General features: G+C 39.2%; 1 protein-coding gene across 2 annotated transcripts in view; it reads left to right on the top strand.

The window, feature by feature from the left end:
• The window catches only part of LOC121944114 (CUB and sushi domain-containing protein 1-like), a 464,794-nt gene that overhangs the window by 323,549 nt on the left and 115,940 nt on the right, over window positions 1-25,305 (top strand). For both annotated transcript variants that reach the window (XM_088078923.1, XM_042487796.2), the window contains exons 26-30: window positions 3,208-3,399; window positions 9,618-9,744; window positions 10,311-10,522; window positions 15,904-16,095; window positions 19,149-19,287. In XM_088078923.1, the coding sequence (XP_087935049.1) occupies window positions 3,208-3,399; window positions 9,618-9,744; window positions 10,311-10,522; window positions 15,904-16,095; window positions 19,149-19,287 (862 nt within the window). The remainder of the gene's footprint in view (window positions 1-3,207; window positions 3,400-9,617; window positions 9,745-10,310; window positions 10,523-15,903; window positions 16,096-19,148; window positions 19,288-25,305) is intronic.

The raw sequence follows: 25,305 nt of genomic DNA, 5'->3' as shown, positions 1-25,305 counted from the left end.
AAAACCCCAAAACTGCTGAATTCTGACCTCTACTAACCAGTATCCAGGTATTTATTTCACCCACATTGAGTAGAGGTCATGCACTGAGTGTTTGTGCACTTTGGTGTATTACCATTGTTTTACCTCCACTACCACTGCATTGAAATAGGCATTTTCTTTTCCTCTATTTTGGCAAAAAAAGTTCCCACATCAATTTCTAGTCATGAAATCGTATCATATCGTACCGCTATAAATAAGCCCATGTCGTTCTTATATTGTATCGTCAACAATGTAACAGACATCGCCTTGTTGTTTTCACCCCTAGAAACTAGACAGCAAAATAGGTTGTTTCTCTTCTGCATTTGCTTTCACAGCCATGGTTTGTTCAAGTACGGACAAATAAAGAAAGCAACCCTCTCTTTCAAGTTCTCACTCTCACAAAGAGTTTGTCACTTGCACACAAATGCACACAAACAGTAATTTCCTAAATTTTGAGTAGCTCATCATGAAGGTCCTTGTAAGGAGATGTTTTTAATTGAAAACCAGAGTAGTAGTGATTGTGTAAGATTGCTCTCATGAATATATCCTGCATCTGTCCTATGCCTCAGTCAAATGATTTTTGAGTGCCACATACCAGAACAAAATAGGATTCATGCACTACAAAACTCTAGAGACTCGTCTTTCTCCGTCAGCAAATTACCAAGCTATTTCTCTCACTTCTGGCAGCTGAAAAGAAATCAACAAACAGTTTTCCAAAGCAATTTCTGTTGAAGGTGGAGTCCAAAGTGCAGCAGTAGTTTACTGAGCGTACAGAAAAAAAAGAAATGAGTGTATGAATACTTCAAACACACATATTTACACCCTTTTTCTCACACACAAGCACACATCTTAATGGCTTTAAAGAGTCTGTTAAGAAGGCAAGACCAGCTGCTGTGTAAAGTCAAAGAGGCTATTAGAGAAGCATTTATCTGCAAGTCATTAAAAGAAGGTGAGAAAGTGACACATCTGGAGTGGAGGAGCGGCTGGACGGAGGGACAAACGGATGACGGTAGATGGTATATGGATACTAGACGGATGCTCTGTGTGTCAGCTAAACCATTAGACAGCCGTTAGTCTGCAAGTCGTTAAAGTGGAGAAGGTGACACCTTCTGCAAAGTTCTGCTACAATGGATGGGCTGACGGAGAGATAAGAGAGATGGATAGAAGGTTGATACAGGGGGAAGGAGAGAGAAGCATGTGGTCAGGAGAGGCAGTGGTGGTTTCTTAAACAGGATCAGGGACTTGAGTAAAACCGCTTTAATACTACACAGTGTCAGAGGCTTTTTTAATGGAGTAATACGATTTCAAACATCTGTTCAAGACATTAACAAGAAAGGTTGATGGAAAGGAGATGCATCTGTTTTACTGGCATGGTTAGACAGTTGCAGGCACACCTCACAAAACTGTGGAGACAGCTCACTTAAAAAGTTTGCTGGCTGTGTTAAAGATGTTATTACGAGGCGTTATGGAAGAATAAATTGTAATTGGTCAGTGAGCGTGTTCTGATTGTGTGTCCTGATTCTGTCCAGAAATAACTCATAACATGTATTGTTTTTCTCATAATTACATCAGTCAAGAGGATTGGTGGAGTTTTCTAATCAAAAAATTTAGTGACATCCTCTGCCAAGAAGACATTTCACAGTCATTTCTGACAAAAGCTCAATCCATCACCAAAGAATTCTGAAATCTTACTAAATGTACTGGGATGACATATTTCAGTGCCAGTTGAAGAGCCTGAAGGTCAATCTTAATAACTCTATTTAAGTTACTGTGGTTATGGTTCACAGATGTTACTACAATCAGTCTACGTGGTTCCAGTGTTGTTTGTAAGTGACAAGTTATTTAAATCTATTTTTGATCAGATTATGGTTTCAGTAAGTTGTTGTGTCAAAAATGGGTTTCTGTATGCAGTGGCTCTCTGGAGGGGCATATAGAGCCACTGCGGGTGGGGCATAGATGACCTAGCAGACCACCAATGTCATCACTAATATTTGGTTGAATTAAGATTGTGACAGGACAACTTCTAATGCCGATGTAAATTTGACAGAGTATTGACGACAGATGTTAATATTTTGTTGGTTTTAAGTGAAGCAAACAAAATCCAGCGTCCTCCAAACATTTCATGCAAATGTCATCTTGATGGAGAAAAACACCATTTAATCATGAGGTATGGAGAACAAAACCAAACATATGCAAAACTTGATAGTGTTAATGTCCACACAACATGAAATTCTAATGTTGCCAGATATTTACATATCACCAACCCGGTTTCCAACCAAGTTCAATGCCTCTCTGATCTAAGAGTCCAAAGTCTTTCTGACATCATATTGACGTCTGTGTGGTGTGGTGTGTAACATAACTGAATGAAAGTCCCTCATGTAGGGAAAATTACTAAACATGGGTCTGCTGATTCCATCATGTTGACTGTTATTTCAACATAAATGATCTTTTATTAGTTACTTCTTTAATTATTCTAAATGATTGATAACAAGTGTGTGATAGCGGGCATTACTTTTTTCAGCTTCTGAAGGCAGTCATTACAGAAAAAAGTTTGAGATTCACTGCTATATACAGAGCCAAAGATGTTGAAAAATTCACTGTTCATTGTCCATTACATAGCAACTTGGACATTTCTGATAGGAGGGGTTCTCTGAGAACCTGATCTAAGGGGAAAAATGTGTTGACATTGTTGTGTCTTTGTTTATCCATTTGTCTCAGAGGTGGGAAACTTTCTCCTTCTTGGTTATCTTCAAATCTCACAGATGTCCCTTGCAGTGTGCTCGTTCAAGTGTACAGTATATTTCTGGTTGTGTGGGAAGTGAAATTATCATTTGATGTTTTTCCACAGTTTCAAATAGAGGCAACATTTTCAGTCGAGGAATATAATCGCTGAGGCTGCTCACTGCATATTGTATCTCTCAGAAAGGGAAGAAGCCCATACATTTTTAAAATACCAAAATGTAGAGTTAAATGTCCAGTAACTTTTACTGCAGCTGTCACAGTTTTTGCATAGCAGTGAGTATTCAAACTTCAAATTTCTGTAGGATACACAAGAAGAAAAGTATGACTTTTTGTCCCTTTGTTGAAAACTGCTCTGACTCACCCAGTTCATTTATGCAATGTTGTCTTACTGCATGGACAGCAAGATCTAACCTGTGTCTGCATACCTATGTCTGTATCTCTTTCTAGGTTTTGACCTGGTACGTTGCGAGGAACCAGGTGTGCCTAGTTATGGCTACAAGATCCAGGACGACGGTCATTATGCCAACACTTTCGTCCTGTACTCCTGCAACCCTGGATACAGTCTCCATGGCAGCAGTACTCTGACCTGTCTCAGCGGGGACAGACGTGTCTGGGACAAACCACTTCCTTCCTGCATCGGTTAGTATGCCAACACATATGTAAGTTCAATATGCATTAATAATTCAGATCCACAAGGTCTGAATTATTAACCATCAATTCAATGAGAAATATGTGACATGGAAAAAAGCAACAGTGGAAGCTACTTATGTGTGTTTCTAAGCTTCAGTGAGAGCATGATGATTTACGAGAGAGTGAGTGAACAAGTGATTGAGTCAATACAATCACTTTTTGAAAAGAGGGCATGGGGACTGATTCAACATTCTGTGGGGAATATTTATAGTGGTGCTAATAGACCTTTGTGTGTAATAACAGGCCTTGCTGATCCATCAGCCTGTGCACACAAAGTTCTCTAAGTGTGGACAGCAGGATGTCAACGGGCCTGAGATTTTAGTGCACCAGGCTTTTGTGTATTTTAAGGATGGCATGCTTAAGGTGCAAAAATAGGGGATGACTGTCTGAATTGAACTGAGATAAATTTATAATGTTAGCCAGACTACTTTCTTGAATCTTGAAGGTGCACACAGTATTTTATGTCAAGGACTTTGACAGAAGCCTTCGCTTTCTGTTCTATTCTGAGCATGCACAATAAATAGAATATTCTATCAGGAGAGACTTTTTTTTCAGATGCTAGAAAATGATTTGATGTGAAAAAAACCCAACCATATTGATTCATCTGAAATTGTTGAGTTTCAGATAGTGGACATCACAGACTGGAGAGAAAGTGCACCCATATGCACTTTGGTGTTACAACCCAAAACTGATGACTACATCCAGTCTTACTTTGAAAAGTTCTAATAATTAATTTCCCTGCCTGTGTTCTTTTATGCCAATACAGTAAAAGTATTGACAATTATTTCACCTGGAGGAATTCAGCTTTTCATCCAAGCTAGTTTACTCTATACTCATGTCCGAAGTCCGGCAATGAGGCCAATTGTGGCCCTCAAACCAATTCTAAATGGCCCTCGGCTTGACTCACCAATTATATTATATGTGGCCCACCACATAATATTGGCTAATCTAGCAATATCACATTGCATGATCTCCCTTCCCCTCACAATGAGATGAACATCATACAGTTTGTAGACATGCATTAAGTAGGACTTATGCAGGCGGAAATGACATGTTTTCATAAATCAACAATAACTAAGCAAATGGAACAGTTATTTAACAGCCAGCATTTCCTGCTAGGTAGCAGACATGGCCACAGCAAAGAGGTGTAAAGTCAACAGTGAGGACCTCTGCTTTCAGGAGCGGTGGAAAGCTGAATACTTTTTCACTGAATGATGAAAGAGTTGCGTTTAAGTCATTGTACAAGATTTTTTATATTTTTTTCATTTAAATAATCCATATGATGCAAGAACCAGCTGGCTTCCAGCTATTTTTTTTACATGATCTAATCTGGCCCCCATTCAAAAAAGTTTGGACACCTCTGCTCTACACCCACATAAACAGTGCTACACCCATCCCCCGCTTACACTTACTCTTACCTTTAAGGGTCCAGGATCGAGGGGGGGGGGGCTGATCCCAGCTAACATTGGGCAAGAGAGAGAGCTACCCTGGACAGGTTGCCATACTGTCACACAGGGACACACAGGGACACACAATGACACACAACCATTTACACCTATGAGCAATTAAAAGTCACCAATAAACCTTATGTGCATTACTTTTGACTGTGGGAGGAAAGCAGGGAACCTGGAAAAACCCCACACTAACATGGGGAGAACATGCAAACTCCACACCACCGCTTTGCTGTGATGAAAAGTATTCTGGGAAAAAAAGTTAGATTTTAGATAACTTGGCTCAGTGTTTGACAAAGAGCTACAAATAGTGACAACAAAAGTAACAATTCATTGGACCTGAAAAAATCTTTGAACTTCATTCATACACAAGTGTTGTGATTCTTACTGACAACACTAAAGACAGCTTATTTCTGACATGAATGCAATGCAAACACATTAAGAACAGGGACATAAAAACAATTGTACATTTTCAGTACCACGCAAAATAAGAAGAAATTTAATAAAAGATTATCAATAAAGCTTAAAAAGATCACTATTAGGACTGCCCAAAAACATAATGTTATAATCAGCCATCTATGTGACTGTTACTGTGCAGTTTTATTTTTCAGACCATGAAAATGACAAAAAGGTTTCTCGTTTGGCACATCTAGAATATATTTGAATATTTCCTAGGTTTTGAGGTAGATAAGCTGCCAGAGAGCAGATTTAGCTTTAGTTTGCACTTGGCAGTTCTTAATTAGGTTGGGGAGGAGTGTGCCAAAAGATTCAGGTGCTTTAGCATGGAGACTTTTTTTCCCTTTTGCTTACAGACCTGTGAAAGTAGTTTTGGGTATTGGCTAGAGCATGTACAGCTGGCCATTCTGATTCCTTATTGTCATTCAGTAACCACCAGTGAAGCATGAACTCAATGTTTGTTTGTTTGTATTGTTACCAGCTAGCTTTGAAATCCCTGAAGCAAATTCGCAATTTTTTGAAGTCCATAATTCCTGCTTGTCCATAAATATTCTGTGGTTTTGCATATTTTACAAATTAAAGCACTTTTCCCTGTAAGTATTTCTACCTTGTTGGGTAAAGGCGGGCACTTGGCACATGTTAATTTGGAATTCCCTACTGCAGAGCCAAGCCTTGTCTCTTTCTAACCTGCCAGCACACCTGAGCTCTCTGAGGTGGGACATGGTCTGATGTGGTTGCTAATAGCAACTAAAAAGAATGTGTGTGCATAGGTGTGTGTGGTGAATGTATTTCTGTGGGTGTGAATAAGAATGAGTATGCGTTTTTGGCTGGATGTGTGTAAATCTGTGTATGTGTGTGTGTCCCTGTGTACCTCTGCAGTCAGTCATTAATTTGTAGCTGCTCTGTCGCTGCCTTATTTCAGGTAAGCCAGCAACCAGGAGAATACTTGCTGGCAGAGCCCTGGGCTAACTACCTCCATAGCTACCTTTGTATCTTCCTCCTTTGTCTGTCTGCTGGGGCATTTGTCTTTGCCTCTCTGACTGTCTCCTTCCCTGTCTGTCTGGCTCGGTCCCATATCTGCATGTACTAGCATTGAGATGAGGAGATGGTTTTGCCTCAGGCTGTTTCTATACCGTCTATCTCTCTCTTTTTCTCTGGTCTACCTCTGAATCTTTTTGACGTTCTCCCTTCATGCAGTAAACCTGTCTATCTTCCTCTGTATATGTGCGTGCCATTTATTCTCTCTTTCTTTTTCTATCCAGGGAAATTGCAGTTGTCATAGACCCAAGCTTACCAAACAACTCCTTTTTTTTACTCTCATGTGTGTTTGTGCCTTCTCCTTTCTCTACCTGCAAAACACAGCGCAATAGTTGCCTGTCCTCCTGTTTTCTATCAGCGGTGACTGAAACAACGGGTTATAATACGTGTGTGGGTGTGTTCATTTATATGCATGTATGTGCTTGTGTAAGTACATAAGTGTTTTCAAGTATGTTTCTGGCCTTATGTGTTAGATTGTGTTGTTATTTGCTACCCTCTTTGTGTTTGTGGTTACATGTGAAAGTGTATTCATGAGCATTCTGCACAAGGTAATGCAACAGCAGTAGGTTGTCATGGTATTGTAGATTGCAGAGCCATGTTAATGGTGGCCTCTTAACTCACACAATCACACACTGATATGAAGCATTCTCCATACCAAACTGTTTTCTAATCAGCAGCGATCTGCTGGCTCAGTGGGCTACCATGTACTACCATGATGAGTTCAAATCTGCTCCCAGCCTTTTCCCCTGCTGCCTGCTATCTCCCCTGTTCCTCACCACTGAAAACAATATAAAAATAACACAAAAGCCAATTCTGTCTTGTGCAATAAACAGCAGATTTTTATTGATGTTGGAGATCCTTAAGGGGAAACAGCTATCAATGTTTTTCTCCTACCTTAAAAATGCATGGCAAGAGCTTGGATAATTTAAGGTTGATTTACTGATTCAAGCTCTGTTTTAACTAGTTTTCATTTAACTCAACCTTCACACCTCAGAGTGATTTACAGGAGAGTAGAGGAGCTGCCTCTTACATAGATAAACTGAAATGTTAATGGGCCTTGAAAGAAGACCAAGAAATATGATACAAAGAATGTGTCTCTATTGAAAGAAGGGGTCTTCAAAGGTCCAACATGCTGGACCAAATCCAAAACAGACCAATGGAAAACCTACTCAAACCCAGTGTGCATAAATTATGAAAAGAGGGTGAACACAGATAACCCAATCAGAAAATAACGGAGGACAGCTAGATCCAATCCAAAAGACAGTCAAACCAAACAGATCCTGGAGTTTACCATCAGCAGCATCATGCTCTATCAATTAGCAAGCCGCTGTGGTTGAAAAGAGCAGCAATATAATGATAATGTCCTGAGAACAAATGTTAAGTTATACAAAGACTAATATAAGGAAATATTGAATGTCATAGTTTCACCTTCACCAGTATTCTATAGCAAACTGTGTGATAGACAGAAGATAACTTTGTTCAAGCCAATATTTGCCGATCTAGTTTTGAAAAAGTCCTTTAATGGAATGCATTTTACTCTATTTTTTACATGTCCAATAATTTCCCAGGATGTTTCCTTCAGATGGGATTATGACTTGTAGAGCCACATAATCAGAGCTGATACTAAGTATGCTTTGATCAGCTTGGATCTGTTCTGATTTGAGACATTTACACACAGATTCGAGAACCACTGCAGCAAAACAAGACCGTACTTGACCCATTTAGAAAGAACATAATTTTAGTGCCGTCCCACTCAGGTCATGGGTCAGGTCTCAGTTGTGAGAGACAGAGTGAAGTTGTGATGACCTCCAATTAAGAGAGAATCTGTAAAATGATGAACATGAACAAATAATCCAAAACAGAAAGAGCAAGAGCTATGGATTCACAGATTCATAGCATAGCTTGTACAAACCAAGTTGTGTAAAACAGGATGACCAGGTTCAGATTTACCATGACAATGCAGGTGAATTGGTGTAACTTAATAGGATTTATTTTATTTATTTAGTCACCTTATAAAAACTTAATTCAGCGACTCATGTACTCCAATACAGTTTAAATGTCTTCATTATAGAGAAGAGTGGATTTTATGGCTGAGCAATTGCTTCAAGTTGCCAACAGTATCTACTGCAGAGTTTGTAATTCATAATAGCCCTGCAGAAATCCTGCAATATATGGGTAGCCTGCAATCCTTGCTTTGTTGAATTCTGACGCCCCTTCTATGTTTGGTTTGTCCAGTTACATTTATATTTTACTGCTGGAAAGGTGGTGTTTTCATTAACTTGGGCTGTGTATGCAGGAGAAAGACACAACTACTTTTAAAATTCCTGCTACATGACCAGAGAAAATGGAGAAAAAGGGCAGTAGCATTCACTTTTGCTCAAGAGGTAGAAAACATTCAGCTACCAGAATGCACTGCACTACACTGGGCCAATTAACACGCCCACTAGTGTGTGACATAATGCATGCACAAACCATTTCAGATTACATTAAGCTAAAACATGCTTCTAAAAACATTTAAGGTGAGAAGTAGGCAACACGATAACACGGTCTTGATTCATATTTGATCAGCACTGCTTAGTTTTACTATTTAATCTTTTATAATATGAGAAACAGCACAATTTCCTATTCACAACTTCTCATATTAGAGCCAAAAATGCCCTTAAATACATCTCTGAAGACATTGTAGGTAATAATTAAGCAATAAAATAACAAAGTCTTTGTTTATATTTGATCAGCACTGCCTAGTTTTACCATTTGATCTGAGTTTGAGAGACAGAGGGAGAGGGGTGCCTCGTTTTCTCCTGATCCATGTCAGTGCTCTTAATGTCCTGGTGGCGGGCATACGAAAATGCAGAAGCACAATCCGCAGTTTGAGCTACAGCCCTGGAGCCAGCAAAAGCTGAGACATGAGCAGGGAGATCTGGGTACGCTGAAGTGGAGGAAAGTTTACCACAGTTCATCCACACATACCACCCACATTATTATGGTACAAAGCTGGTTGAAAATCGACAAAGTACCCCTTTAAATGTGTGTAGTACTATGTGTAGTAGTGATATACCTGCTGTGGTTTTGTGTGTGTTTTGTCAATTTGATTTGAATGAAAATGTGGTTCTGTATGTATTTCAGATTTTATGGCTAAATTTCAAAGGTCCTATAAAGAGGAGAAAAAATATGTACTTTTCCCTCCAGCGATGATCATCCCTTTTTCTCATGTCCTTGTAGCGGAGTGTGGAGGTCACATAACTGGAGCAGTGTCTGGACGGATTTTGTCTCCGGGATATCCTGCTCCATATGACAACAACCTCCACTGTACCTGGACAATAGAGGCTGACACAGGCAAGACTATCAGGTAATTATGAAGCAGTTGGATATGTGCACTGACGCCACTGTGAGTAGGATGATGGCCTGCAGTTATCTGAATTTGTTTTTGTTTTACAGTAAAGGAATCTAGCCAAGAAATGTTTTTTATATAGAAATAAGAAAACAAGTACACCAACAAGTATCCGCAGAGTTGCTTTTCTCTGGCATAGATAGGATTAGTTTTCTTGCTAACTCGCTCTACATACAGGTAATGACTGTCAGGTAATGATACATTTACTAATTATAGATAAATGTTCACTGTCAAAGCCACTGCTGTGTAGGAGAGTACACCGCATTAGTCATTATGCCACCATCGTGTTTCTCAACACATTGTGGCCACTGCTGACATTCCTCTGTGTGTGTGTGTGTGTGTGTGTGTGTGTGTGTGTGTGTGTGTGTGTGTGTGTGTGTGTGTGCGTGTGCAGTAGTGTGATTTGCTTGTTCTCAGCTCTGCTTCATTTTATTTCATGGCTGGCTTGATTTTGGTAAAACTGCTGAATAAAGAACAGTTGTTAATGTTTGTATTGGATCTGAGTAAGTTCTGTGTTTTCTCAGCCTCCACTTCATCGTCTTTGACACTGAGGTCGGCCATGATATCCTGAGAGTTTGGGATGGCCCATCTGGGCCATCAGATGGGGGGATCATGTTGAAAGAATGGTCAGGCCCCGCCTTACCTGAAGATATCCATTCGACTTTCAACATACTCACGCTGCAGTTTGATTCTGATTACTTCATCAGCAAGCAAGGCTTTTCTATACAGTTTTCCAGTAAGTACACTCGTCTCTTAATCACAACCATTACATTTGGAATACCCAAGGTGGATGAAACTCTGAATGACTGAAAACAATCAAAAGTGTGCCATGGTTGTACTAAATTACTGATTTGAGTGGTCTGTCACACTCTATCCCCCCACATCCATTGATGAAGAAAAACCCATTACTGAATTAGCAATTAAATTAGCTAATTAACAAACTCAGCACTCATCACGCATATATTTTTTTTTAGTTATTATATAAACCTCATTCATATTGGCTATAAGAGAGTTAATGTGGAATTAATGCTGCATTTAACAGGATTTCTGAAAAACCTTTAGCCAAAGAATCAAATGAGAATTTTAATATCTCACCCTGGGACTCAGGCTCACTAAGTACTGAAGGAGACCACCACAGAACGTTTTGGTCGTATCACACAAATTAGGAAACTAGGAGACGCAGTTACAAAACTATGAGTGCTGATTCTTCTCTGATTAGCTATTTTAACAGAATTGTGATTTTTTTATTTGGAAAATGGAGTAATAAGAATAAGAATTACAGAAATATTAAAAAAAGTGCTAAAAATTAATTCACAGGCTAAATTAAGTCATTTACATTCATATTAGGGGTTTTAAACTCACAAAATTAACAACTATAAATCTTGTTTTTAAATGTTAAAGAGATTTAAGTCACATCAAACAGAGATTTTAATGAAAACAAACTAATGCTGCTGCTTACCTTTTTTTTTTAAAGAAAGGGCAAAGTGGACATACTGTGCCCTGTGGTTGCAAGGATAGCCTTTGCAGTTTGAGTATGAAGGTAAATATGTTGCAAAGTACGTATGATGATTCTAGACTTGATATAAGAACTTGCAGAATACAGTGTCAGAACCTGCAGAGCAAAACCTTAACTCATAAAGCGACATGTACATTATTTTTACTTGAATAAAATATTCACACATAAGTAACCACAAAGAAAAACATAGCTTGTAGAAATAATTAGCAACTTGTATGTTGAAATTTTCACTTATAGAAAATGTACACATGCCCATGTTCTGAATGTGAAGTCACAGAAAAACTATGAACAAATGTGCAAATTGATATTTACATGAAAACAATGACAGTTGCAAACCTGCTATCCAACATTTAATTATATGGCTCATTTTTTATACAAGTGAAAATGTAAACATATAATGTCAGATTTTAGCTATTCAGGTTCTCATTCCTATTTTTCAAGTTCTTACTTCAGGTCTATAAGCTCTCACATTTTGTAACATATTTACCTTTATTTTTGAGCCAGTGGACCCCAAAATGTCTTAGTATTGGCCAGAGTCACTGGGATCCACTGTAGCAGCAAATCAATCAAAGGCTGACAGTCACCATCTTTCCTTTTCCACTGCTTACTCACATCCATGATTCACAGTGCATCCACAATGCTCGCCCACACACACACACACACACACACACACACAGAAATGTACTCGTATACCTTTACAAAGCCATTTATGACCAAAACAATTCTTACAAGAGCCCTACTGTACACCACTTTCTCTGTGGTTTACATAAATCTGCAGGCACATGTGTGCACACACAAACTCCAGCAGACATAACTGTCAGAACTTTTTTTTAAGAGATGCATATTTACACTCATAAATATTTAAATCCAGTGCTTTCTCTCTCTCTCTCTCTCTCTCTCTCTCTCACACACACACACTTTGTTTTTTTTCATTCTCCCCATATTTAAAACAATAAATATTTGCACTCACTAACATGCTAATCAAATCACTGTTATTCCATTACTATGGTAATGACTCCTTATATTTACCTCAATGTTGATTTACTGAAGCAAAGGTAATGGTATTTGCCACCACACTGATTTATTTAAAGCAAGGTTTGGGGATTTATTGAGCGAGTGATTTTTAGGAGTGACATTACTACAGATTTCTTTCTCATGCAGTTTTGCTCCTCATTTTTTTCTTCCCTTTCTCTGCCCCATGTGGAACACTTATTTTTTGTACTGGGATTATATAATAAATGTGATATTCTAATACTATGACTGTCACAGCACCAGCTGTTTCAATATTTGTGCAAAATATAACTTATATGTTCAGTGTTCAGGATTGTAATTCAGGAGGCCAGCTTCCTTATTCTTCTAGTTTTTTTTTTCCAGGGCTTTGGGGCCTCATTTATAACCATTGCGTACACACACACTGAGTCTGAAAAAGGCATATGCTATATCTCACATAAAAAGTTGTAATTTAAAAAAAACAAACTTGATGGAAGAATGTGTGCACCTGTATGGAAACTCTCACCCATGCATTCCAACATTTTAGAGACATAGAAAATTGGTACCTTAGATCATGAGGTGGTGAACAGAAACCAGATTGTTTTGTAGAAGTTTCATGTGAGAGGCATCATTATAGGTAAAATGATGAAACATGAAGCTGACATGAAATTTCACTTCCTATCACATGTTACTTAGGAACCTAACATTCAGGCCAGCAGTGTTATTTGTGCTTTTCATTGTGAGCCATATTTATTCAGCTTCATTTTAGTTAGTAAAAGATATAAACTAACCTAAAGCTCTAATCAAATTCTGCTTAATACTTAATGCTGTGTCACCATCATATTCTCCTCCCCCAGAGTGCAAAGGAGAGCGCACTGTATGCTACTGACTTGTGGTCAGTTGTGGATTGTATTACAGTTGTTGAAATATTTGGATGATGCCAGGATGTGCATTTCTCAGGAAAGTCTGGCTTGTCTCCAATATTAGGCGTGAATATAATAAACCCTTTTCAACTCAGCCACGTTAACTAGGCTAACTGATGGACTTACTATCAGGACATAATAGTGAAGTTTGGGAAGAAGCAGGGAAGGAACTACTGCTGCGCTGCATATTGACGCTGTGGTGAGAAAGGTGAGACTGGGGGAATTTCTACTCCTGCACCAATGAGAGCTTCCTGATGGGGAAGGACACAGCTCTGAACAGGAACAGGCCCTCCGAAGAGTGGTTTATTCGGCTGAACAGGAACTGAATAGGTGCTGCTATATCCTGCCTAACGAATATTTACACCAGGCACTGCAAGAATAAGGTCAGGAGAATCTTTAAAGATCCAAGCCACCCAGATCGCGGCTTTTTCTCTCTGTCGAGTTCGGGAAGAAGGTACCGGATAAACCAGGCCAGCACTTAGAGGCTCAGGAGGAGCCTCTACCCTTTGTGTGTAAAATCGCTGCAGTGAACACGACTGTGCTGTCAGAGCGCACTGGGGACATTGCAGTGCCTTCCACACACTCTGCCTTCTCCAGTCACCTCACCCAGCACCCATCGTCTTAACCACCTGCACATATGGATGGTGTAAATTACTTAAAAAATGTACCCATCAAACTTACATTTTCAAATCATATCATAGGTTAGGGGAAATCACTGATTGTTGCAATCATTTTGACAAGGTGTGAAGCAGTCAGTCTGATTGCTGGAAACACATAAATACTGCAATGACACTCGGTTGTTGCCATGATTCACTGTAAAACATCGATCAGCAGGCTCATTTCTATGCATCATAATTCATGAGGTGCTTTGCGCTGAACATTGATGGTTGAATGTGGGTGTGTTCGAGGGCGGGAAATGAGTCTGATCAATGGGCAGACTATTCCAAGCTGATTTAGGATTTATAAAGAGAAATTGTACACTGGTGAGCTTATTTGCAAATTTTAAAAATTTTGTTGTATGGAGAGTTTGAAGATTGATATATCATTTTGAATTTTGAATCTGGAGCTTCTTGACTCAATGTTTAGTCTGTTGTATAATGAGGATTCATGTTGTGGAAAATTCTTTATTATCCATTCTTTTGCAGATGAATTAAAAAGAAAAGTAAATGTAACAAAGAGGTATTATTACCCAGGAGATCACAGGAAAGTTATTCTGAAAATGAAAAAAAAAAATTACTTTTGAGCAGCACAATTTTTATTTAAAATTTTTTTTGAAGTTTCTTTCTGCTTTCCTTTCCATTCAATTGTCTCACAACCCCTCAAATTAATTTTGTTATTGACTGAAATGGCCTTCCCTCAAGGTTGTGAAACCATTGGTCTTTATCCAACTTCTCAAACCCAGGCACCATTTATCAGCTAGTTTCTAGAAATCACTGGAATTTGACAAAAAAAAAAGTAAAAAGCACATTTGTATTCACATAATGTATTACTTTAACATTAGTCATTTAACATAAGGTTTACTGTGGTATTCACTCTCATTTTGAAAAAAGCTTAGTCTGTTTGGCATTAAGCCTTGCTCTATTTGGATATTTTTGTAGAATTTTTTGGATGTTGTTTACTGTCTGGCACTTTGTCACTACCCTTTTATAAAGTTCCTACCTCACCTGCGCACTGTGCCCAGGAATGTCCCCAACACAGTAACATAAGAAGAAAATAAGACTTTACAGGCAGAGGGCAGAGTCTCTGCAGAAAAATACACTAGCAAACCATTTAGTGGGTCATAAGGGATAATTGAGAGGAATTACTTTTGTAAGAGTCTATACATTGTTCGTAGGAAAATCCTGCATAGTATATCTTTACATGTAACCAGATTACTGCGGCCTTGTACCTACAAGTGAATCACAGCCGTAATGACAGACAGTACAACAGCATGATCTCGAGTGCGATACTGCTATTATACAACAGTTCAGCAAGCGTCATTTATTAGTTAACAGTAATAAGCAACAACAGATTATGATTTGTTTGTTCATCTAATGATCTTTTTGCTCCACCAACACAATTAGTTCTGCAACTGCTGGAAGTGTCAGCTGTTGCCTAGCAACACATAAATATTGTCCTGCACATTGACTTGCAACTTTGTGTGTGTTTGCTAGGTCTACATGTTATCTACGTTATGCCCAAGCCAGCTGCTTTATAAATATGTGTGTGTGTGTGTGTGTGTGTGTGTGTGTGTGTGTGTGTGTGTGTGTGTGTGTGTGTGTGTGTGTGTGTGTGTCACCACTATTGCAAACCCAATAATGAAACCCCAAAACACAGAGGCTGATTATAGTGCATCCCCACTAAGCACACTGCTCACCCTGAAGGGGAGTCACTAATTAAAAAGCCAAATTTGATTTAACCTGAAGGGACAAAACATTTAGTTATAACTGGCCAGGTTGCATGTATCTCCAGCTTCCCTGCTACCATTAATAAAAAGTAGAATCATTTTGTCAGTCTGATGACAGTGAGCTCAATCAATACTCTACCAGTAAGAGACAATAGTGTACCCATAGTATTCATGTTTGTCTTTGTGTCTTATCTGCAGCTGCTGATGGTGCTCTTGTGTTGGTGTGCTTCTGTCTCAATCTCTTTCTATCAACCAACAATATGTCAACATCTGTCTCTCCTTGTCTGTCTCACATTCTCCAGCTACGACAGCAACAACATGCAATGACCCAGGCATCCCTGTAAATGGCTCTCGATATGGGGACAGTAAGGAGCCCGGTGACAGCATGACGTTCCAGTGTGATCCAGGCTACCAGCTGCAAGGCATGGACACCATCACATGTGTACGGATGGATAACAGATTCTACTGGCAGCCTGACCCTCCAACGTGTGTCGGTAGGTGAATATTTCTCCTTGGATCCCTGACTGCAAAACTTAGACTATGTTGAATGAAAATAAAAATCTGATGCTGTGGTCAGATATTAATATGTTGGAGACTTCAATGTCATACCATGCACTAAAACAGGAGGACTTAATATGAACTAGATATTAAGATATTTAGATACTGTCCATCTGACGCTTCCACTGTTTGCTCTAATGAATACATCAAACAATGGAAGACTGAGCACAAAACCACTGGAGGTGGAATGATCCAGAGTTGTATCTTAAGTGTGACATGTAAGAGTTAACAACAAACATGACAGTTTAGGCCCCTTAAGTGCTCCCTGTGTTGTTCTGCTACATCTGACATACTTCTCTGGGGGCAAATCAGCTGAAGCCTGCTGGTGAGGTGATCTCTAATCCCATATGATGTTGGAGCATCAGATGGCTTTTACTTACTGGAGGCATGCTCTTAAAGATCAAGGAGAAGTTGAACAGTTGCTGAACAAACTGTGTTTTGGATAAGCAATAAGTGCTGTTGCTGCGGACCACAGGAAAATGAAACATGCGTAACCAAAATAGACTGTATAAAATAATAGATGTAGCCATCATAACTTCATCCCTGGGTTTTTGAAACCCTGTTTTAAAGCTTTGAGTCTGACATTTTAGCTGTCACTGTTTTTGTTTTTTGGAACCAGAAGTGACCATATTTGGGCAAGAGGCTGGCACTGTGGAGGAGCGTGGGGTTATATATGACTGAAAATCTGACGTCAGCCTGTCAGTCAAAGCGACCCTTCCCTTTATGCGCAACTTTAAGCCTTAATAAAAATGTTAACAGGTGAGCTGTGTAAGAATTCACCCTGTACAGTTGTCATGAATGTTGAAATTAGCTCTAGAGACAAAAACTATTTATTTAGGTGGCAAATATGTATATTTCAAATGTAAATTTTAACATTCATGAAAACTCTATGGGGGGTATTGTATTACAGTTAACCATTTATACATTATACATTTACATTTTAATAAGGCCCAAAGTTATGCTTATTTTAAAGCAGCAGCTTGAGTGACTCGTATTCTGACGCATTGCTACAGTTCATGAGTCAGATCCACCACTCACTCCTTCACAGCTCCAACCTCTGGCTCAAATATGGTCAGTGCAAGCTACAAAAATCCAAGAAAGCTGCGGCTGAAATACTCGAGCTTTATGGGTGACATCACAGTAGCTACTTCCATTATTTATACAGTCTGAGATTGACTGGCTTCTGGAGCCTATTTGAGGAATTGCAGTTTTTGTCAGTTTCATGTTGGCTTCATTTTCCTGCCCCAGAGGTTGCCACTAGGTCACTAAAACCAAAACAAACTCAAAACTGGGTTGATGAGACATGCACAGAGGAGAGGAAGGGTGGGAAAAGTGAGGTTGGATTTTTAGATGCAGGTAGCTTTAGCATAGTATCAAAAACTGTTGAAAAACTAGAGCTTGTTTGCTGTTTTTCTCTATTATCTCCACCATCCAGCCCACCTGCTGCCAATAGCTCAGTGAGCTTCCACATCCCACTCCACACCTCATTCACACAATTCTGCTGCAGTTTGTTTTTCACTCCCCCACTTTCAGGTGTGCTTTCCTTCCTTCATTTCCCTCTTCAGCTCTCTCTGACACACAGGGAGTGACTTCTAGCCATGAGGCCTGTGTTTTTGTTTTTTTTTGTTGAGAAAATGCAGAGTCAGTGCAAAAAAAAGATAGGATCTGTAGTGCAGCAAGAGCTTCTAAGTGTCCTTACTGAGCAACTTACAAACCCGGTGTGTTAGTGCAAAGGCCTGTATCAAGTCCAAAGTTCTCTGTCCATTCTTTCCAGCTTGTAGTTATTGTCATTATTGTCGTTATTGGGACACATAGAGTTCTTTTTAAATTCTGTCAATTCTGTCTTGCATATTAAAATATCATGTTGAGTTAGTCATGTAGATGGATGGAGTAGATGGATGAGGAAATTCACCAGAGATAACCATGAAGGACCCAGGCTGCTGGGTTTTAAATAATGCAGGGGCGGGGATGAGGTATGACAGCAGACACACCTGAAGGTTAGATGTAAACAGTGTGAGCAAGACGGGCAAAATTCCTGCAGCAGGTAGCATGATGTCCATCCCCCAAGCTTGCAGTAAGGGACTGCAGACATTTGCCCTGCTGTTGGATGCCACAGCCTCCCTTTAGGTGGCCTCTCCCTTCTCTTTATCAGCCAGCACTGTTGGGGAGTCCTCCAGCACAGTCATGGGGACTAGTAATTTGCCTTGTAACCATGCCTGTGAAGCACATTATGCTTTGTACCTAATATTGCCTCTGACTCTTTGCCAGTGACCTCACGTTCTGCATGACTGTAAAACTTGGAGCTTAAATCGTCTCCTTTTTGTCTTAGTTTAGCCTGGGTGTGCTTCCCTATCCTGCACTTTCACCTCAGGTGGTTGATCTCTGGGTGTTCAAAAATAAGATTAAACCAACATTATACACAACAGTCTAGTGCGTAAGTGTGTGTCTGCCTCAGAGTGATTTGCAACTGTTAATGCCTTTGTTTACCTCTATTTCAGTGTTGATAATCCGTTCACACCCACCTGCCACCCCCAAGACACCTCTCCATGTTTCAAATTCTTCCTTCACATCACAAAATTGCTGCTTGAATGCATCTATCTGTCTCTCTTGCCAATATCTCTTTCCTGCTTTCTGGCTTGTTGTGGGATAACAGGACCGCTAGGGGTGATTCTCTCTGCTAACTACCCCCAGCCTTACACTCTGTCTAAATCTCACAGTCTCTCTCTATTTCTCCTTTGCTCTTTCACCCTCTCCAGCTACCTGTGGAGGTAATATCAAAGGTCCACTGGGGGTAATTTTGTCTCTTCTAACCAACCTCTGCCATACTTCCCATCAATAACTAACTCTCTTCCACTCTTCCTGCCTGTGGGGGTCATATGAGTGGTCAATCAGGGGTGATTCTCTTTCCAAATTACCCCAAGTCCAGTGCTGTGTAATCATCTTTCTCTGTCTCTGTCTCTCTCTCTGTCTCTCACTGTTCTGTCTCCAGCCACATGTGGGGGTAATGTCAGCGGTCCCTCCGGTGTGATTCTGTCTCCTAACTACCCCCAGCCTTACCCCCCTGGAAAAGAGTGTGATTGGAGAATCAGAGTCAACCCTGACTTTGTCATTGCTCTCATCTTTAAAAGGTAAGCCACTTTAATTTTAAACACAGCTCTATAAGTGTACATGGCAACTTGTGTATCCTTTCTCATAAGTATTCTCAATCTTTAAAAAACAGGAGTGGAGCTTATCTGTGCTTGTACGAACACTGCTGCCTCTCAGCTGGTATTTCTGACATTTGATTGATTGAATGGATTTAAGATATTTTTTCCACTTTAAAATTGTCCAAATAAACCTGCACCATTTTTCAGCAGTGAATTCATAGTTCAGAATTTCCTGCAGGAGTTCAGACTTCCCTCCTGTATTTGCTTTTTAAAAGGCTGCCTATGTTCTTTTGGCAGAGGGCTTAGCTGCAACATGAGGGTAACAATAAGAGGTGTCTAAACATGAGTCAAAATAAACTGGTAGCTTTATGGCAAACCAAAGTTGATTAAGCATTTGCACCGCAGCTAATGTCACTATAATCAAAGCAGGCTATTTCCTTTAAGAGACAATAACTATCGTGTCAGGATTTCTGATTAATCTGATCTGATTAATGACAACACTGCAGTGTATCAGAAACACTGGGATTTACACTACAAAAGCCGCTGAGTGTAGTGATGCTGGTGGTGTCTGCTGCCTGACCTGCAGCTGGATTCAAACATACAGTAAATCCATACTGTTAGACCACTGCATAAAGTCTGATTCATTCTACTTCATATAAAGCAGGCATTGTACAAATTAACTTTATTTAATTTGACTAAGACCTGCATTTCATTTGTAACAAGATTTAATTGTAATATTCAGTAATAACAACAACAACAATAACAACAACAACAATAATGATAAGACAGCAGTTAATCATAGACCATTAATAACTGGCTAAATGTACATGCTTCAGAGAGATGTGTAGATGGCAGATTAGAAGGCCCTTCTCCAGCAGCTGCTGGGTGCTTCTGCAAAAGTCACCAGAGTGCATCTGGACAGTTATAGAGTACATTAGTCGATTACTGCACAGGCAAAAACATGAACCCGCAGCAGAAAGAGTAGGACAAACACTGGCTGCAGTGCATCAATTATTTCTTATTTGTGATTCAATAAAATAAAAGAGGATGCACCACAATTACAGTTACACATGCCCGACAATATGAGTAATTATTTGTCCATATTGGTCAGCTAATTTCAGCACAGTGTCTAACATACTTACTAGGTCAAAAGAGCAGCACTAAGCAACCAGCAGCCGCAGTCAACTATATAAACTAGTGGTTTGACATTCAGATGATTCATAAACATTCTTAAATTCTTAGCCAGTATCATAGCATCATTATCAAACATTATTAGTAGCTTTGCTTGATTTTAACTTAGATAGCTAGTACAAATGAAACACAGCCTTTTTTATGTTATTAAAGAAGTCATAACTCTGTATTTGGAACTATTTTCCTCCTGCTCTATTCTTAGTTTTCTAAATTGCGCACCTGAAGGTTTGGACCTTTTTCTCATGGAAAAAAAAAAAGAAATTTAAACATAGATAACTTATAACCTGCCTGTTGATGTGTCAGTCAGGCTTCTCTCTCTGTCTGACCTGAGGTGCGCATCAGTAACTCATCCTCAACTTCTACTTTCGATATGCAGCGCCTTTCAGTGCTCACATGACACAGTACCCCGAGTGCAGGCAGGGTCAAGGCCAGGTCACATGATGAGAAACAACAGGGGCGCTGAGTTTATTATTTTTTTTTCTTTATGTGTTCATTTATTTTCAAGGCAGAACATAAGGACAGGGTGCAGCAAATTATTATCTTTTTCATATGCAGGTTTTTTTAAATGTTGGAAAACCCACCAAAAATAGGCAATGAATTCTTTTCCCATCACCAGTAGACGTGGTGTGTCACTGTCTGCCTCATGAGTGCACTGGAAAACAGGTTATTAAACCATAGAAAGCAGCACTGAAGCCAGTGAGAAGGTTATGGTGGTTACTTCTATTTTTATGTTACTTATACGGTCTCTCTGTCAAACTCGGCTGACAAATTTGGAATGATATTCGGACCTTGACAGATGCTCTTTTGTGGTACTGCATCAGTGCATTGCACTGGAAAAAGGCTAAAAATTACTGTATCCACATGGGTGTCATATTTCCATTACTGCTGATCAGAGCTGATTAGAGCTGGAGCTGATAATTACCCATGACCACTGCAGAGTCATTTGTCCCGGGGGTGAATGCTGATTATAACCTTTTCATTAAATACAAAAGCAAGATGTTAGTGGGTGTTCATGCTTTTTGTTTTTTTTTTTTTTGTCTGGTGGGAAACAGGCTTTATTGACATGTATGACTAAACCCCTTGACTGTGTGGCAAGAAATGCAAAGTTGATAGCAGCGACTTCATGCAGAGACTCTGGCTTAGGAGCCCCCCTTAGCCCTTGGGTCTGGGCCCTGTAGGCCCATTCAGTAATCCACCCATGAGAGGAAGTATTACTAACAGATCATAAATAACATTCCACTACAACAAAAAAGATAAGAAGGGAATAGCAAGGTGTACTTATCCTTAATCTTAAGGCATTGTGGCCGCAACAAATACATCAGGGCAGAGCAGTGGTCTCACTGATCATATTAATATTTAATTAGTTTATCCAAATACCTGAGAAAACATTAAAAATTACAAACTTAAAGATTTAGGGAATGGACTGGATCCCTGAAGCATTTTATGAAACATGTTTTTCTTCTGGCTTAAATTTAAAAATGTATCACCCTCCATGGACTTTGTTTTATGAGTTTAGTTTGAGTTTATTTTTCAGGAGTAGACTCTTCATGACTCACTGTGGCCCACACAGGGTGAAAAAGGGTCTGTGCTGTATAGTCAGGGATCAGGCCCAGTTTAGTCTGATGTTAATTAACACACAGTAAAGGATCATTAAGGTAACTAATAAACCCATTCATGTGGGGAAAACCTCATAAGTCTTAAATGTACAGTAAAATTCACATCTAACACAGCTAAGGTAGCCCAATGTATAGTTTGTGGTGAGATGATCTTATTTTAAATGGGTTCAGGAATTTGAAATTAGATTTGTTCTTGACTGTCTGGGCCTTAAACTGCCTTACTCTCTTAATTAGCCATGTGTTGTTGTCGTTTTTTTTAATCAGCACGAACAGTAAAATGATTCGTACAGGAAGTTTTTGATCATTACATGTTGACAGATACACCATGCCCTGATTTTAAAAATTAAATTCATTTGTAAATGAAAGGACTTTCTGACCATGTCCATGTTTTGTTTTTTTGGTAATAGGGCAGTGTTTATTTACATATCATGTCCTGATTGTGCCTCAGTGGTGAATATTTTACAAGTCACAGTGGTTAGGGGCTTATGACTAAGGCAAAAGTGAAGATTGGAGTTTCACATGTAGCAACAAAGATAAAAGCAAAGCTGACTTTCTCCAGATTGCCAAAGGAGAAAAAATGACCCAATTTTGGCTCCATGTTTTTCAGCTGGAGAGATAATTCCTTTCAGTTGTAACAGTGAGACAATTTTTTTTTTTTACTTTTAATTAAGTTGTATTGATATTGGTTGTTTTGTGAATGCTGTGTGCCTTTTCTTTTTCATTATTTATCCAATTTCAATCCAGTAATTGTGTTTTATAAAAGTAGGAGTAGACTTTCTATTGACCCAATTACTCATGACTCAGACTCTTGATCAGTTCTGAAATCAAAACACAATTCTTGTTTCTCTGGTGAAGTCAGAGCTCATTTGTGGTATCATATAATGGGCATTTGAGCATCCACATCCAGCTGACCTTCATTTTACAGTAGCACTAAAAGGTATCAGACAGAAAAGGTGTTATTTTCTTTGTAAAATATCCCAAAGTGATATCATGTTCTGTAAATGTGCTGTCAATGGACTACTTATACTCAGTGGAAAAGCATTTGCATTTTTCTCATAATGAGAGTGCTGACTGCTTTGTGGCACTAATGCTGTAAATTACAAGATGTATAATTCATAACTGAACAAGCTAAAATGTAATTTCTCAAGTTTGCACGATTGCTCTTAATAACTCTTCTTCGGTCAAAAAAGGTTATGATGTTGTCCCATTTCTGCTCTGCGAGATCTTTATGTTCTTTTTATGAAATTTAGTAGCTTTAGCATTCAGACCCAGAATGTATCACTAATGCAAAAGGTATTAGCACGGATCATTTTAATGCTTTGTCAGTGCAAAAAGGGCTTATGTGTAGTTAAGCCCATTCTGCACCAGATATAAACACAGGGCTTAAACTTGGGCATTCTTCACACTTATTTCAACTTCGGTAAAGATTACATAAGATTTTTTTTTGTTTGTTTAAGTTCAACAAGTCCATTCTAATGATTGATATTGTTGTCAGTAACCCCTTTTTTGTCTGGACTTCATAATTATCTTTTGTCTTAATGTAAAGGAAAAATTTGAGGAAAGGAAACTTGTGACAGAATAGCCCTGTATGCCAGATTAATTTGGCATTTCAGGGTTTCGATATCATACCTTTTTTCTGAGTCTATATCAAAATCTCTGTCTGGTCTATGAGTTATCCATTTTGCATTTTACCTTTCTCTCCTAAAGAATATCTCCACTGTATTATCCAAAAATAAACTCACAGGGTAGTGCTTTTCCATCTGAGCTGCGTGCACGTATCTGTCTCATCACTAAGCATTGAACAGGACTAATGAGGATAATCGGACACACTGGACACTATAGAAGGTAACTCTGGGTATGACGATGTTGTATTAACAATTATGTTACTAATATGAAATATCTCAAAATCCCTGCATTCGAGGGAGAGACTTATTATTTTTAGCCCAGAAGCTAACGTTATCCATCCTTCCGCTTCCACAAGGCTCCAGTGTCGTTTCCCTTTCAAAAGCGTAATTCAGCCTTGTACTGCGATGTCTTTTTAGAGACTTGGTAAAATAAATCCAGGTTGAAAAATCAGACATTGAATGTCTCCATGATTATTAAGATGTTTTTTTTCCAATCAGTGAGTTGAAAAATATTTAACTTTGGGTAAAACGCTGCACTTGTCACTGTCATCAGCCTTCCAATCACAGTGTAGAACGAGCAGGCCAAATACCACAAAGACCAACCATCGCAGAGGACAAAAACAACAGCAACTGACATTTTTTAAGCTGGGAAAAGAGACGCTTTGTTGGACACATGACCTTATTAAAGTAACACTGGCAATTGACTATCAATGAGAGTTCGGTCGGACAAGATAGTCACAGACCTACTAAATAAATAGTGTGTATCATTAGGTCCTAACAAATGTGAATTGTATGTCCTAACTTTGTGGAAAGCTGTTGTTTTAAATGCTCTCAGCAGAGCTGTGTATTACCTCATGTCAGTGCTTGTGTCATAAATGTGCATCTTTCTCTACATGATGATTGAACACATGATACAGACAGTACAGGGAATTGCTCTTACAGTGCCCCTGGTGCTGCAGAACTCCACAGGGTACCTTTATGCTACTTATTCATTCTGCTGCACTTCAACATACACAATCTCCTCTTTTTCTCTTCATCTCTGTCTGTCTTTGCTCCGACACACCAACACACAAATCCCTACGCACACACAGTTAAGTCCTATGACTTCCAGCCGAACACAAAGCAGGATACTTTAACCAGACAGATGGGAGGCCGAAAAAACATAAACGCACACACTGAAGGAAACCACAGAGATAGGTGTGCATGTGTGAGTGTGTGTTTGTCCTTGTGTGACAAGTGGGAGACAGGGCTAACACAGCCACTGTCAGAGCAAACACTGAGACTTTGTCAAAGTGAAACCAGTGAAACCCTTACAGAGACACATGCGTTAAAAGTTATTCTAGGTTTGGGCTGAAGGTTAAAAATGAATGGCACATATTTGTGCTAGGTTTTCACATAAACACAAGTACACACATCCTGAGGATATAAATCAAAACAGATCATGACATGCCCTTTCAAGATGAGACAACAGGATGATTAACATAATATTCAGATGATGCAGTCTGACAACTTTTGCAGCAGCACACAAATTCGTCTCCTTTTTTAAATAGCAATGAAATTAATGTTTT

Source organism: Plectropomus leopardus, chromosome 1 (genome assembly GCF_026936395.1).
Source record: "Plectropomus leopardus strain MGB_pleo_1.0 chromosome 1, ASM2693639v1, whole genome shotgun sequence".
Classification (NCBI taxonomy): domain Eukaryota; kingdom Metazoa; phylum Chordata; class Actinopteri; order Perciformes; family Serranidae; genus Plectropomus; species Plectropomus leopardus.
The sequence above is the reverse complement of the archived record's forward strand: the minus strand, read 5'-3'. Positions and strand labels throughout refer to the sequence as shown.